This window comes from Myotis yumanensis, unplaced genomic scaffold, assembly GCF_028538775.1.
Source record: "Myotis yumanensis isolate MYYU_CA2020_CCGP unplaced genomic scaffold, mMyoYum1.0.hap1 SCAF_3, whole genome shotgun sequence".
Classification (NCBI taxonomy): Eukaryota; Metazoa; Chordata; class Mammalia; order Chiroptera; family Vespertilionidae; genus Myotis; species Myotis yumanensis.
In genome coordinates this window covers 210470158-210486582 of record NW_027223754.1, presented here as the reverse complement: position 1 = coordinate 210486582, position 16425 = coordinate 210470158, and the positions used below count along the sequence as shown (strand labels likewise).

Below are 16425 nucleotides of genomic sequence, written 5' to 3'. Positions count from 1 at the left end.
ACAAGTGGCAGAGCAGAGCGCAAGGAGCCCAGCAGTGGCTCCAGGTCCGTGCTCCTTCCATCACCCTGCACTGTCTCAACAGGGCTCTGCTGGGAAAGCGGGGACCTCTCTTCTGCTAGCCTGGGCTCCAGCCCCTCACTCTCAATTTACCAAGTCCCTGGAGATAAGAATTGCCTCAGGAGCTGGCTCTGTGGGCAACAGCAGAGCAAGTGGCAATTCTGAGAATCTCTATGCTCTGCTGTCATGAGAACCTTGAATAAAAATAGTGCAGGCCTGAGGCACAGCCTGCCCCCTTTTGTGCAGCATCTCCAAGGCTAGTGGGATGAGCAGTGAGTTACGGAGCACGACCCCCCTTTCTGGGTCCCAGAGGAGACAAAAAAATAGCACATGGACTTTAAAACTAAAGGCCTTGCCCTAACCGGTTTGGCTCAGTGGATAGAGCTTTGGCCTGCAGACTGAAGGGTCCCAGGTTCGATTCCGGTCAAGGGCATGTACCTTGGTTGCGGGCACGTCCCCAGGAGGGGGTGTGCAAGAGGCAGCTGATCGATGTTTCTCTCTCATCGATGTTTCTAACTCTCTATCCCTCTCCCTTCCTCTCTGTAAAAGAATCAATAAAATATATTTTTTAAAAAACACACACAAAAAAAACTAAAGGCCTTGACAGCAAATGCCTGAACTAGTATAAAAAAGTCCGACAATGACAAAAGCCCAAGGACGAGTCCATCATCACATTTCCTTGAGGAGTAAAATGAGTCCTCTATATCCCTCTGTCCCTCTGCTTCACCAAAAGGCAGAGCCAGTTCCCAGGAACAGAACTGGACCCCTTCTTTTTATTTTTTATTTTTAATCCTCACCCAACGATATTTTCCCATTGATTTTTAGAGAGAGTGAAAGGGAGAGAGGAAGGGGAGAGAGAGGCATCAATTGGTTGCCTCCCGAACACACCCTGATCCAGGCCAGAGATCTAACTTGCAACCGAGGTATGTGCCCTTGGCCAGGAATCAAACCCACGAGCCTTCGGTCTGAGAGCCAAGGGTCTAACCACTGAGCAAAACCAGCTAGGACAGAACTGGGCCCCTTCTCTCAGACACAGGGTGGAGAAAGAGTCCCCGCTGCAAGTCCCCTGGATTTCCAAAACATTCTTAAATGTGTTTAATTCACTAACATCTTTTTAGAATAGCCTCACTCTACCTTCTTTTCTACCTACGGGTTTCTCAACCATGGCACCCCGGGCAGTTGGGGGCAGATGACTCTTTGTTGGGGGGCTCTCTTCTGCAATGTAGGATGTTCGGTAGGGTTCCTGGCCTCTACCCACTAAATAACACTCACTGCCCCCCTCACCCCGCCCTCCCCCCCGTGCCCCCACTGACAACCAAAAATGTCTGCAGACATTGCTAAATTCCTCTCGGGGACAAGATTGACACCCACACCCCACCCCCCATGAGAACCCCTGCTCTATGGCAACATCCTTTATCTGCACTAATCTGGAAAATGCTGAAAGTTAATGGACTTTTCTGGTTAATGCAGGGTTGTAATAAACAGGCAAAGGAAAAAAAAATCTTTTTTTGGTTAATTTTACAGATATAATTAAAACCAAAAAAATTCCCAGTGCCTTAGAGGGTAGTTTTTTGGTTAATTTAAAAAATATATATTTTTATTGATTTCAGATAGGAAGGGAGAGGGAGAGAGAGAGAGAAACATCAACTCTGAGAGAGAATCATTGATTGGCTGCCTCCTGCACGTCCCCCACTGGGGATCGAGCCCAAAACCTGGGCATGTGCCCTTGACCAGAATTGAGCCAGGGACCCTTCAGACCACAGGCTGGTGCTCTATCCACTGAGCAACCCGGTTAGGGCTTTTTGGTTAATTTTTTAAAGCAAAGACTAAAAGGTGAATAATACTCTTTGTCACATTATTGTAAAGCAAACATCTATGTTAACTCTCCTTCTAAGCACGATGAAGAGCAAGGTGGAAATCCTTTGCAGTCTAAAGGAAAATCCATCATTTTCCCACCGAGCTATGGTCAGAGAGCTCCAAGAATAAATAAAATGTTGTTTCCTTGGGAAAACAGTATTTTTACCAGACCCCATATTGATGGGGACAGTGGTTGGAAACTGTGAGTGTATGTTAGAACCAGCTGGGAAATTGGCCAGCACTCCTGACAGTTTGATGAGAGGCTGTTAAACAGCATATTCTGATTTAGTGGGGCGGGGCTAGGGCCTGGGGTTCTGCATGGCTAACAACATCCCAGAGGATGCTGCTGCTGCTGATCCCTGGACCATGTTTTCAGGAGTAAGATCTTCATGACCCCAAAAAAAGAAAGACCTTCACAACCTGAATCAGAATTGCTAGGGGCCGTGCTGGCCGTTTTTAAAAGCTTCCCAGGTGACTCTAATGTGCAGCCCAGATGAAACCCACAAGACGGCTGGGACTGACACTGGGAGGCACTGGAGCTGGACGGACCGCAGGCCACTTCCCCAAGCTGACACTGACGTTTTTTCTTTCTTCTTCTTTCTTTTTTTTTTTTTGGTTAGGTACCCCTCCCAAAAGCTTTACTCTGAGGGAGAGTGAAACTTAGTTGAGTAGGGTTAAGAACAAATAAAGTAGCCCCAGTATGTACAAGGGCCTTAGTAACTTCCCTTTTTATGACACTGATTTTCTTATCTGCAAAATGAGGAGGGTTTAACAACCTACAGAAGTTGTTGAAAAGAATAGAAATCATGTATGTGACGTGCCAGGACCAAACTGGACACCTAGGTAGCTCCTATTAGTATGACCACCCTTGCCAAACACTCACAGGTCCTCACTACAATTAGATAAAGACTCAGTCAGTCCTTACCCTTAGAACTGACGTGAGGATACCAGTAAAGAGGCAAACAGTGACCACAGAGAGGGAGTGTGGGAGAATGGCTAGAGCACTGGATGAGGACATGGGACAAGGTCCCATCACTCGCTCACTGTGTGGCCTCAGGCAAGTTGCTTCTCCACCTGAGCCTGTTCCCTGGCTGTAACATGGGTATATTCATATCTGTTCTCACTATTCCCAGGGTCACTGTCACCAGGTGGGGAGTGTTCAATTTCCAGGAGCAGTGCTGGCTGGTGTATACCACCAGCCCCTGACCCCATCCTCCTGCGGCATCTTCGTCATCCTTCTGGTGCCACCATCTAGCCCAGGACCTGGCACACAGGACAGCAGTGCAAAGATGGAAATGAGGAAATGAGGGAAGGGAGACCCCATAAAGATATGCTCCAGATCCCAACCGAGCTCTCCTCCGGGCCCACTCGCAGAAGAGGAAATAGATATTTCTCTGGCACTTAGGCCCAGTCCATATCACCAGCTTCTTGATAACAGACTTTTCCTCGGCAGAGGGAGAAAGACCACCGCCAATCGGCAAAGCCTCTCCTCCGCAGGGACCACTGTACCCTAAGCGCCTTGCTTCTGCCATCATCCTCAACCACTCTTCCTCAAGCACCCGCTCTGCTGCCTGAAAGGGCAGGTAGCAAAAGCAGCACCTTTGGCCGTCCCCCAGCTCCCCCAGCGGCCTTACCGTTTGCGAACAATGTCGATGTTCTTCTCTAGCAGGTCATAGCGGATGTAATCATTGGGCTCGAAGTGGCTCATGGCCACCTTGGCCCGTTGGCACAGGACTGAGGCCACATGGTACTGCCGCACACCCAGGGCTTTCTGCAAGAAGAAAGGCAACAGCAACTGTCAATGGAGGACTTAGGGTGGTCCACCCCTGAAGGATCAGTGTGGTGAAAAGTGAGAAATGACAACGTCAAGAGCTATTCAGTGCCCGCAGCCTCGGTTTTCTCATCTGAGGCATAGGGATGAAACAGATGATACAGCAGCCACAAGGAACACAGCTTGTGGCAGGAGAAAGGGTAAGGGACTTGTAGCCAGAATTGCTGGAGCAAAGTCAAGTTCTATCAGCTTAAGAAATCCACCATCATTTGAGCACCAGAGGAGATGGGGAATGGGGCATAACCAGCTCCGCTGATGACAGGGTTAGTGGAAAGGAGATGAGAACATCTGAAAGTTCTCAGTAAGCTGTGAAGCACTAACCATGGCACGGCTGCTACTCCACTGCACTACACGTTCCTTGAGGGTCGGTATCAAGCGCTATTTGTCTTATTTATCTCTGCATCTAGGCTACCTGGCACATACTAGAGATTCAATAAATGACTGCTGAGTAGATGCAAGAATTAATGAGGAAAACTTCATCCATGAACTTTGGATATTTTCTCATCCCTTCGACTAGGTAATAAAAAGGATAGCTCCTACGTGGCTCCTTTTCTTTGCTCCTGGGGAAGACAGTCGCCATGTTGTTAAGGCATTTCCCTGGGAGAGGCCTACCTGGAGAGGAACTGTGGCCAATAACCAGCACCATGTTGCTAGGTGTGTGAGCACACCATCTTGCAAGCGAGTGTTCCAGCTCCAGCCAAACCTTCAGATAACCGCACCCCTGGCTGACACCTGGACTGCAACTTCTTGAGCGATTCTGACCAGAACCACCCAAACAAGCCACTCCCAAATTCCTGGCCCACAGAAACTGCGCAAGAAATGTTTGTTGTTTTAAATACTCTATGTTTGGAGGCAACAACCTGTTATACAGCAATAGATAAATGATTGTTATGATGGGGTCTGTATAAGTTCATTTTAAACTGTGGGTGACAACCTTCCAAGGGTTCATTGTGACCAGGGAAGAATAACTGAACCCAAGAAATGACAGAGGGAAAGAAACAGCCACTTCCCTTCAAGGTGGTATTCCCTGTCTACGGGGGAATATGCCCTTGGGCAAGGACAAGGCAAAGCTCAAGCTACTGCCCAGGTTCCCTTCTTTGTGTCACAGGACATCTAAATCCAACCCCTGCCAATCTCAGCATCTGAACCAATACAAGTGCACAAGTGCCATTCCCTGTGCAGGTCACCCAGTGGTGAACACCAACCCCACTCGGAACAGCACCCCCAGCACTGCCCACCTCCCCCCACAGCAGGAGGGAGCTCTCAGTGCAGACTTCAGCTCCACTGGTCCTCCAGCTCAAAATCCACCAAGGGGTCCTCACTCTCTACCGCACTGGGTAGGGGTGAAGAACCCATCAGAGGACTTCGAACAGCCTGTACACAGAAGGACGAGGGCGCTGCAGCTGCAGCTACAACCTGCCGCCACCCCAGTAGGGCGACCTGGGCTTGATGTCTGGCACGCCATTTACTATCTGAGTCATCTTGGACAATTAACCCTCGTTAAACACTCATTTCCACACAGAGCTATTGTGAGGACAGGAGCTTACATAAGCACTGGGCGCAGTTTCTGTGATTACTCCAGTGCATTCACAAGCAAGCACTCAGCCTCTGTGTTTCTCACACAAATGAGAAACTACACAAGCTGTTCTGCCACTGGCTTTTATCATTTGTCAACATGTCTTATACATCTTTCCAATGTCTATATACAGATCTATCGCTTTCTTTTTGTAAATTAACTGCCCACCCCTCCCCAATATGCCTTTTGTCTAGGTAGTTCTCATTAATCCTTCAAGTTCCAAATTAATTTCACTTTCTCAGAGAATCATTCTTGAACTCCCAGCCCAGTGAGAGCCCATTTTATATTCCCACTGACTACTTCTTGACATTCATATGTGAGAGCTGTCTGCGTGGTTTGTAAGCTCCTCTGGGAGGAACTGTGTCTGCTCACCTGTTACTGAATTCCCCAGGCCTGAGCACTTGGCCTGACACACAGGGGGTGCTAGAAAACATCAGTAATTACACCGATGAATGTTGCTGCTTCTTTACCAACCAGCTCTCTCGTGTTGAGCAGGGTTAAATACAGAGCAGGTGTGGTTAACCTCGTGCGAGCAAGCTGGTAAGAAGACAAATCAATCATTTACTAGTCTCAGATGCTTTTGGCTAGAGTGTAAACAGGTTAATTTTTTTTTAAATCCTCACCCCAGGATATTTTTCTCATTAGTTCTTAGAAAGAGTGGAAGGGAGGGAGGAAGGAAGGGAGGGGAGAGAGAGAGAGAGAGAGAGAGAGAGAGAGAGAGAGAAACATCGAAACATCAATGGGAGAGAGCCAACATTGATTGGTTGCCTCTTGCACAGGCCCAGACCAGGGCAGTGATCAAAACCTGCAACCTCACCTGGCCGGTGTGGCTCAGTAGTTGAGCATCAACCCATGAACCAAGAGGTCCCCAGTTCAATTCCTGGTCAGAGCACATGCCCAGGTTACAGCCTTGATCCCCAGTAGTGGACATGCAAGAGGCAGCTGATCAATGTTTCTCTCATTGATGTTTCCATCTCTATCCCCCTCTCTCTAAAAAATCAATAAAAACATATTTTAAAAAGAAAGGCAAAAAACCTGCACCCCAGGTATATGTTCTTGACTGTGAATCAAACACTCGATCCTTCAGTCCTCAGGCCAGGCTCTAGCCACTGAGGAAATGGCCAGGGCAAGGTTAACATTTTTGAGAGACAATTAGGCACCACCTATTAAAATGTAAAATGGTGGGATGTAAAGACAAAGCAGAAAATGGGAGATCAACCAGGCAGTCAGGGAGGGTGTGGTTCACCATCCCAAAACCTGAATTATAACCTGTGGCTTACAAGAGGCAATGTGGCAGTGAGAGAGCTTAGATCTAGCTCCAAAGTCCAGCTTTGCCCTATACTAGTTGTGTGAGCTCAAGCAGGTTTCGCCTTTGAACCCATCTCCTCATTTAGAGAAAGGGAATAATACCTGCAGAATTACATGAGATATAAAATGACATGAATGGGCCCCAAAGAATGACAATTAAATGTAAAATGCTACAAGCAGTTTTTTGGTCTTTTTTTTTAAGTAGCACTTACTGGGCTTTTTCCTACCATTTAAAAAAGTAGGACATATTTCATGGAGAAAAGTTAGAAAATACATAAAACACACAATTTGATTAATTCCCTGAGGCCCATCCAGGGATACCTATAACCACCACCACTCCACCACTTTCTGGCCCGATGACAGATACCCAGTGGTATTTAACACTCTGTTATTCCAAGAGAGGCACCAAACACTGGTTCCACAATGAATCTCCCCTCCCCACAGTCCCTGGTACCACGGTACCCCACTGAGCAGGTGTCATGGCTGAGGTTTCTAAGCAAAGACAATGAAAATAATAACAATCATCAGTAGTAATAGTTAACACTCTCTACTGAGTGCCAAGTTATAAGACTATGAACAGCCCTACTGTATACAAGGGCCACAACAGATGAGGAAACCGAGGTCTGGATAAGGGTAGTGACTTGACCGAGGTCTCACAGGTAGAAAATAATAGAGCCAGCATTCAAATCCAAGTATCTCCTGACAATTCTAAGTACTGACCTGGACCTGAATGAGTTAAAGAAATTAATGAATCTAACCACTACGCTGTACACCTGAAACAAATATAAAATAATATTGAATGTTAACTAAAAAATAAATCAAATCAAATCAAAATGGAATAGATTTCAAACTGTTAACAGTGGCTATCACTGGAGGGTGAAATTATGGAGAACTTTTAACTTTTTATAATCATAAAAAATTTTAAATATTTCTTTTTAAGCACCACGCATGCTATTTTCTGCAATTTGCGTTCTACTTCACAATGTTAAAAAGCAAAAAGAATGAAGACAGAGTTTTCTAAAGAACATGAATATTAACCTCTATTCTACAAAAGTAACTGGCAAAAATTTTAAAGATTTACAACATAAAGTATGAGCAAGGGTTTGGGGGAGAGTGGCCTTGAATTGGAGAACACTAGTAAAGTCTTCTCAGTGAGAACTGGCAATAGCTACTGAAACTTTTTATCATCATTGATTTGAGAGAGAGAGAGAGAGACATCGATTTGTTGTCCCACTTATTTATGCATTTATTGGCTGCTTCTTGACCCAGCCAATGAACCCATAAATAAGAAAGGCAATTCTTCTTGCCCTTAACCCAAGATCAAACCTGCAACCTTGGCGTATTGGGACAATGCTCTCACCAACTGAGCTACTCAACGAGGGCCTAGCATTTAAAACTTAGTAACAACGGCTCTTATCGAGGCAGCAGTGGTAGCAGCTGCTCTTCCAGTGCGACGCTGCCCAAGGATGACAAGAAGAAAGATGCTGGAACGTTGGCCAAGAAAGACAAAGACTCAGTGAACAATCTGGGGCAAGGCCAAAAAGAAGACGTGACCCAAAGACAAAGTTCGGGACAACCTCAATAACCTAGTTTTGTCTGACAAAGCAACGTATGACAAACTCTGAAAGGAAGTTCCCAACTATAAGCTCAAGCTGTTCCCATCTATAACCCTCAGCTGTTGTCTCTCAGACACTGAATGAAGACCCTGGGCTCCTTGGCCAGGGTAACCCTTCAGGAGCTCCTTAAATCAGGGGCGGGGAACATCGGTGAAATCATGTGGTCTGGCCCTGCCAAGGCATTAGGGGTGAGTTAATTAAATGTTTGACCAAATATAGCAGCCTAATTTTTAAGCTGACAATTTTGTATAGTCTGCGAATGATGTTATAAATATCCAAATGGCCCTTGGCAGAAAAAAGGTTCCCCACCCTTGCCTTAACCGTTTGAGTCCCAAGCAGCGCAATCGTGCTGCTTGGTATTTCTCGACATAAAATACCAAGCAGCGCAATCGTGCTGCTTGGTATTTCTCGACATAAAATAAAACAAGCGCTATCACGCTGTTTGGGTCTTTTTGTACTCATTTAGAGAAAGTGCGGTTGCGCTGTTTGGGATTCTTCGACAGTGTTTTTTCAATACCCCCTGGGACTCAAACGAATCGTATGTTTTCTCGACATAAAATCTCAGCAGTTGCCGAAACTGTACATTTTGAAAAATAAAACTTTATTAAACCAAAAAAACACACACAAAAACCTTAGTAACAACATAATGACCTAGAAATTCCACTTCTCCATATCTACCCACACCATACCTATACACAAGGCAGCTGCAAGAATGCTCAATGAGCATACGAACACAACCAATGGATACAGACAGTAGGGGGATGAGGGCATGTGCTGGGGGGTGGGAGCGGGTGAGGAAAGGTCAATGGAGGAAAAAGGAGACTTACATAATATTTTTAAGCAATAAAAAATTTAAATTAAGAAAAAAAAGAGTGTGTGTGTGGGGGGGGGGGATGCTCAAAGCACCTTTAAGTGAAATAGTTAAAAAATTAGAAACAACATAAATGTCCGTTTATTTTTTTTAAGGTTATGTTTTAGCCCTGGCCGGGTAGCTAAGTTGGTTAGAGCATCATCCTGTAATGCCAAGGTTTCGGGTTCCATCCCCAGTTAGGACACATACAGGAATCAACCAATGAATGCATAAGTAAGTGAAACAACAAATCAATGTTTCTCTCTCTCTCTCTCTCACTCTTTCTCTCAAATCAATCAAAAATGAAACAAAAAGTTATACTTCATCCATTCTGTGGAATACTGTACAACACTTTGGGAAAAATCCCCAAGACTCATTGTTAAGTTATAGATAAAATGTACAACGTAGTGCTTTAACACTCTGTACTTCTGTATGTACATTTATGTATGTAGATTTACCCCTCAGAGGACACACCCCAACTGACGTGCTTCTACTCCTAGGGAAGGAGGAAATTCAATCAAGGCCTGATAGAAATGGAGGATTTTAGCTTTGTCAGTTGTGTTTCAAATATTTATAATGTTCTCAATGTTACTTGTATGATTATAAATGTACTATTTATTGTACATGTTTTTAATTTGAATTGTAAAACTTAAGAAACATTGGAAGGAAATTTACCAAAATGTTAATTTTTTTTTAATATATATTTTATTGATTTTTTTACAGAGAGGAAGGGAGAGGGACAGAGAGCTAGAAACATCGATGAGAGAGAAACATCGATCAGCTGCCCTCTGCACACTCGCCACTGGGGATGTGCCCGCAACCAAGGTACATGCCCTTGACTGGTATCGAACCTGGGACCCTTGAGTCTGCAGGCCGACGCTCTATCCACTGAGCCAAACCGGTCAGGGCAAAAATGTTAATTTTTTATACCTCTGTATTTTCCAAGTTTCTTACAAGTACCTTTATAAACAAGAAAAAAAAATAATGAAAAAGATGAAAGAATTACAAAAAAAATAAAAATTAAAAAGTAACTCACAGACAACAGTATGGTGATTACCAGAAGGAAAGGGGGTGGGGGAGATAGAAGAGGGTATGGGGATAATAGTGACGGAAGAAGACTTGACATGATGATGTTTTATAGAATTATATACCTGAAACCTATATAACTTTATTAACCAATGTCACCCCAATACATTCAAAAAGTAAAAAATATATATTAACTACAATAAATAAAAATTTTAAAAAAAGAAAAAAGGTAAGAAATTAATTTTACCTTAAAAGTAGGTATCACTGAGTCTTATAATATGCTGATCACTTGGCTGGGTATGAGCAGTCCAAATCAGTATTTTTTTTTTTAATATATTTTATTGATTTTTTACAGAGAGGAAGGAAGAGGGATAGAGAGTTAGAAACATCGATGAGAGAGAAACATCAGCTGCCTCCTGCACACCCCCTACTGGAGATATGCCCACAACCAAGGTACATGCCCTTGACGGGAATCAAACCTGGGACCCTTCAGTCCGCAGGCCGACGCTCTATGCACTGAGCCAAACCAGTTAGGGCCAAATCAGTATTATTATTATTATTATTATTATTGTTTAAAGTATTACATATGTCTTTTTCCCCCATCGGCCCCTCCCCGGCCACTCCCACCCCCCAGCAGATCAGTATTATTTTAAAAAGAATGATGATTTGGGCATATTTTATTTTTATTTATTTTTTTTTTTTAAATGTATTTTATTGATTTTTTACAGAGAGGAAGGGAGAGAGATAGAGAGTTAGGAACATCGATGAGAGAGAAACATCGATCAGCTGCCTCCTGCACATCTCCCACTGGGGATGTGCCCGCAACCCAGGTACATGCCCTTGACCGGAATCGAACCCGGGACCCTTCAGTCCACAGGCCGACGCTCTATCCACTGAGCCAAACCGGTTTCGGCGATTTGGGCATATTTTAAAAAAAATAATAACTTACTTGGGTTTTGTTTTTATTTCCTAAATCAAAAAGTAAAACATACTCAGTGCTCAGTTCACCCATAAGGCCATCCAGCCCAGATGTCACAACAATTAGGACATGGAAAATTTTTTCCCATACTTGGAGCCCAAGTCTCTGGCCTTGTGAAATTCTCCTGGACAAACACCAGGCTCTTATCTAAAAGACAGACTTTCACTAAGTGTTCACCCTTCACTTTCTTAGAACAGAGGGGAGGAGGGCAGCCTCAAGGCAGAAAACCTCTCTTTGGCAAACTCCATAACCCGATTCGACAAGATTAGGCTAAGAAGCTCATTTTCTTCCAGAAAGTCTATTCCACTGCTGGACAGGCCTAATACTTTACAGCAAATGCTTCTTATATTGAACGGAAACGTGCCTCCATTCTCTCAGAGGACAGACTCTAGTGCTGGAGACCTGGGCTCAAATCCCAGCTCTGCCCAACAAGCTCTGTAGCCTTGTGTGGTTTTATTTAACCCTCGAAACATTGCTTTTCTCATCTGTAAGTGGAGTTAACACCTTCACAGGCTGCAGTGAGGATTAAAAAAGAATGCCTATGCCCTAGCCCAGTGGCCGGCAAACTGCGGCTCGCAAGCCACGTGCGGCTCTTTGTCCCCTTGAGTGTGGCCACGAAGTTTCAATCACACTGTTCGTGTGCACCCGCACGTGGTATTTTGTAAGCCACACTCAAGGGGCCGAAGTTTGTCGACCACTGCCCTAGCCGGTTTGGTTCAATGGATAGAGCGTCAGCCTGCGGACCGAAGGGTCCCAGATTCTATTCCGGTCAAGGGCACATGCCCGGATTTTGGGCTTGATCCCCGGTAGGGGGCGTGCAGGAGGCAGCTAGTCAATGATTCTCTCTCATCATTGACGTTTCTCTCTCTCTCCCTTCCTCTCTGAAATCAATAAAAATATTTTTTTTAAAGAGTACCTATGTGAAAGTACCCAGCCCAGTGCCAGACACCCTTCCCAGCCCTGTCCTTTAGAACCAGATCAAATTAACTTAGCCACTCTTCCACACTTTAGCCCTTCAAACTGTTGAAAACCGTAATTGTGTCTTCTTCAATCTAAGCATCCCTATAGGGCTTCCTCTGCTATAAACCAACTCCCTAATTTTACCTTGGGTGGGAGTCTCCCATCAGGGTGACCAGTAGCCAGATGCCCTGAGATCTGTTTTGGGTAAATGTCAGCTGCCACCTGCTCGGTGCCAGTGACACTGTAAAGAGCTCAGCCTCGCTAACTGCCCTGAAGATGCAGAGGAAGTGGCCTGCCCAAGGCCACACAGCTGGGAATGCTGAGCCCATGCCCTTCTCACATGCTCCCCACAGTGTCTCTCAGCCTGTTTAGTGGGCTCTCAGTGTGTCTGGTGGAGTGATTCCCAGGTCTTGTAGGTTCCCCTTCCTTGCTGGATGGTTACAAATCTCCAGGGCCCCCAAGGATTAACAAAGGCTCTGCTGATCCTGCATTTACTGACACAGGACAAACTCTGAAGGAAGGAACATACTCAGTGTTGACCCCACTGAGGAGCTAGACCAGAAATGAAATGAAATGAAAATAAATGAAAGGCCCTGACCAGTTTGGCTCAGTGGATAGAGCGTTGGCCTACGGACTCAAGGGTCCCAGGTTTGATTCCGGTCAAGGGCATGTAGCTTGGTTGCGGGCACATCCCCAGTGGGGGGTGTGCAGGAGGCAGCTGATCGATGTTTCTCTCTCATCGAAGTTTCTAACTCTCTATCCCTCTCCCTTCCTCTCTGTAAAAAATCAATAAAATATTTTTTTTTTTAAAAAAAAGAAAATAAATGAAAGAAAAAAGAAGAAGAAGAAACAAAGTGAAACTGTGCCAGGCAAGATCACAAGGTTACCCTCCCAACTGTGCCAAGTGGGATTATTACAGGTCATTGTGTTCCTAGCTTAGATGAGAAAATGGTGACTCAGACAGATGAGAAAGTAAATTCCACTAAAATGTAAGTTGCACAAAGGCAGAAAACTTGTCTATTCTGGTCACCTCTGTATACTCAGAGTCCAGGACAATGTCTGACACAGAGCAGTTGTTCAAGAAATACTTGGTGACAGAACAGATGAAGGCAGAGCAATGATTTAATGCTTTCAAGCTCAAGTAGTGAGTGCCTGTGGCAAAGGCTGTGCTAAGCCTTCAGTGCCTGTTCAGAGACACAGCATATGGGAAAGTGGCCCACCCGGGGCATGTCACATGCACACCCACTCACAACTCTGGCCTCCCCATCTGGCCAAGGTCAGACATGCTGCTCTCTCATCTCAAGGGACAGTGGCTTCCCTTGGGACCACTTGTATCCAGAGAACAGTCCAAACCAAAGGAACTGACAACTTCTCAGGCAGGAGGCCAGTCTGACCTTCTGTCCATCCTGTGAAGCACGGCCTACGCCAGCACTGCCGTAGGGAACGTGTCAGCGGGCACTAGCACTCCGAGCAAGTGAGCTGTCCCAACAAGCTGGGCTCCTGAAGGAGGCCCGGTCTCTGCAGGCAGCTGCTTCTGTAAGAGAGACAAGTCTCCAGCCACATTCCGACCTGGCCAGGTCCATGGCAGAAACACTGCAACCCCAGTGCCAAGTTACAGAAAGGGCATCCACTCTAGAGCGGGATGCATCTGGCTTAGAATCTCAGCTCCGCCAGCTGAGCCTCAGTTTCCTCTTCTGTAAAATGGGAATAAGAGAGCAGAGATCTTGTGAAGAGTAGAAAGAATGTATTGCTTGGAAATGCAGAGAAAACAGTCTGGAATAATGCACACAAAATTCCTGTCAGTGGTTGCCTCTGGGGGCTGGAATGGGAAGAAGGCTGCTGTTTCCCACTATGCCTTGTACTCTCTTCCCAACCACCAAACACCAGAAGGTCATAAACACCAGGACAGCGCATCTCAGAATGGAAATGGGACTGAAAACGTCTCATTTATCCACTCTTCCTATCCTTGAACGCCTAGCACGGAGTCATCCAACCTAAACAGGCCTAGCCCAGCGGTGGGATCGCACTACCTTATCAGGCAGGATGATGACCTCGAGCTCTTGGGTAGCTAAGACCCTGATTCCTCTGACCCTGACCCTTCAGGCACATAGCTTGCAGCAACCTGCTGCCTAGCTCTTCCTAGCAGGGAAGCCTCAGGTGGACACTGCCTAGGTGAACAACACAGGAATGCATGTCAGTCAACAGCTTCCTAAGAAAAAGCATATTCCCACACCTCCGCTGTTTCAAACAATTTTCTCCCACCCTTGGTAGGCGATACCTGGCACCTCTCCTAAGAATCCAAAGTGAAACAATTCCCTCCTGCCGGGAGGCAATGAGCTAGCTCGGTTGCTATGCAACTGGCAGGCACAAAAGTGATGCAGTCCTTTTCAGAGACTTGGAAAGGTGACAGGGAGTAGAGTCACAGCCTCTAATGGGCTCCAAGGCAGTAGGGGGTTCCTTTAAGGAATCAGTTAATAGAATCACTCATCTGTCTAGTTCTCCTTTGCTGTTGGCGTCAGCAGCAAACTCCAGGCACACAGTGAAATGCATGCAAATTCCCAGCCCTACTCAGGCCCCCAGGGAGCAGCTCTGCACCAACGCACTATTTCGAGCTCAGGAGGCAGCCTGTGAGGCTGACCCAGAGCTTAGCTTCTCCCCCTCAAGCTCTGCAGGTATTTTGAGCAGAAGGCATTCACGGTCCCAAACAGACATACATTCAGACATGGAGCCAACCGAACCGTGTCCCCTCTATTTCGCCTACTTTACAGACGTCTAGTTTCACTCTCTACCCCAGGGGAGGACTCTGGGGAAACAGTTTGGCTGAGTGGTAGAAAGCCTGCATTCTGCAGCCAAACAGATCTGCATTCAAAATCTGGCTGTTTGTACTAGCTGTGACCTCAGACAACTATTTAACCTTTCTGGGCCTCAGTCTCTACATCTTGAAAGCAGGCTAATGATACCTACTGCTCAGGGTGGTTGTGAGGGACAAACAGACAGTATTTGTAAAACAAGATCTAGTTCAGTGACTGGCCTGACTACATATGCCAGGGCAACTGCCAAGGTCCAGGGTGGTCCAGTGTGGAGCAAGCCCCTCCCGCATGCGGTCCCTCCCCTTACCTCAGCTCAGTGTATTATTATAGCAATTGAGTGATCTCTTCCTCACCAGCATGTATATAAGCTCTTTCACAGGCAAAGCCCTTGTCTTCAACCAGCTTTGTAGCTCTCTCCGTGAACAAAAACAACAGTAACACCACGAATATCCAGCAGAAGGTGAGGGAGCCAAACACTGAATTGGGGGCAGGGGTTAAAGGAATTCTTGAGACCCTTAGGTACCTCCTCCCAGCACTGGCCACAGAATTAAAGTTCCCAATCAGAAACCATCTCCATTTCTGTAGTCAAAAACAGAAATACTCCTACTGCCCCTAAAATCCCCAAGGAATTTAACATTTAATTATGAAAATAGTGTAAATGCAATTCAAGAGCTCATTTTCTCAATGTTGTCCTTCAACTTAGAGAACAAAAAAATAGGAAACCAGTGGATTCATTTCTACCTCTTCTCCCAACTCTCTTATGAGCAGTACCCAAAAGGTTTTCCTGAACAATCAGTACATTCCCAGTATCCATGGAGATTACTGAAGGAACACACAACTTTCCTAGAGCCAGTCTTTTTTTTTTTTTTTTTTTTATATTTTAATAATTTTTATTTCTTAAAGTATTACAAAGAGTATTACATATGTCTCCTTTTTGCCCCCCCTTGACATTCCCTCGGCCCCTACCCCCCGCCCCGTGTCTTGTGTCCATTGGTTAATCTTATATGCATGCATATAAGTCCTTCAGTTGGTCTCTTAATCCCCCCCCCCCCCAACCCTCCCCAGGCTTCCCACTGTAGTTTAACATTCTGTTCAATGTTGCTCTGCTTCTGTATCTACCCCTGTTCATCAGTCCATACTGGTCCCCTTTATTTGTCCCCACCTCACTGGAGTAGTCTCAACCTCACCAGGGCCGTCTGAGCCTCACCAGGGCCGTTACAACCTCACCGGGGCCGTCCCTACCTCACGGGGGCCGTTTCAACCTCACCGGGGTCGTCCCTACCTCACGGGGGCCGTTTCAACCTCACCGGGGTCGTCCCTACCACACCGGGGCCGTTTCAACCTGACCGGGGTTGTCCCTACCACACCGGGAGCCAGTCTTTTTTAAACGTATGAGCTGAAGGTAAGTGCTGGGGCCATGGAGTCTGTAGGCCATCTGCAGGGCTAGGGACAGAGACTAACATTCACCAAGTGCCTATACCCTGCGCCAGATTTGCCTCAAATACTTTACACATGCAGTCCCATTTAATACTCACAACTATCATCCGAGGCAGAA

At 45.9% G+C, this 16425-nt stretch overlaps 1 protein-coding gene across 1 annotated transcript in view; it reads right to left on the bottom strand.

The window, feature by feature from the left end:
• Positions 1 to 16425, bottom strand: part of ACO2 (aconitase 2) — a 43259-nt gene that overhangs the window by 20742 nt on the left and 6092 nt on the right. Inside the window, exon 2 of the mRNA XM_070411208.1 lies at positions 3549 to 3685. Coding sequence (XP_070267309.1) covers positions 3549 to 3685 — 137 coding nt within the window. The remainder of the gene's footprint in view (positions 1 to 3548; positions 3686 to 16425) is intronic.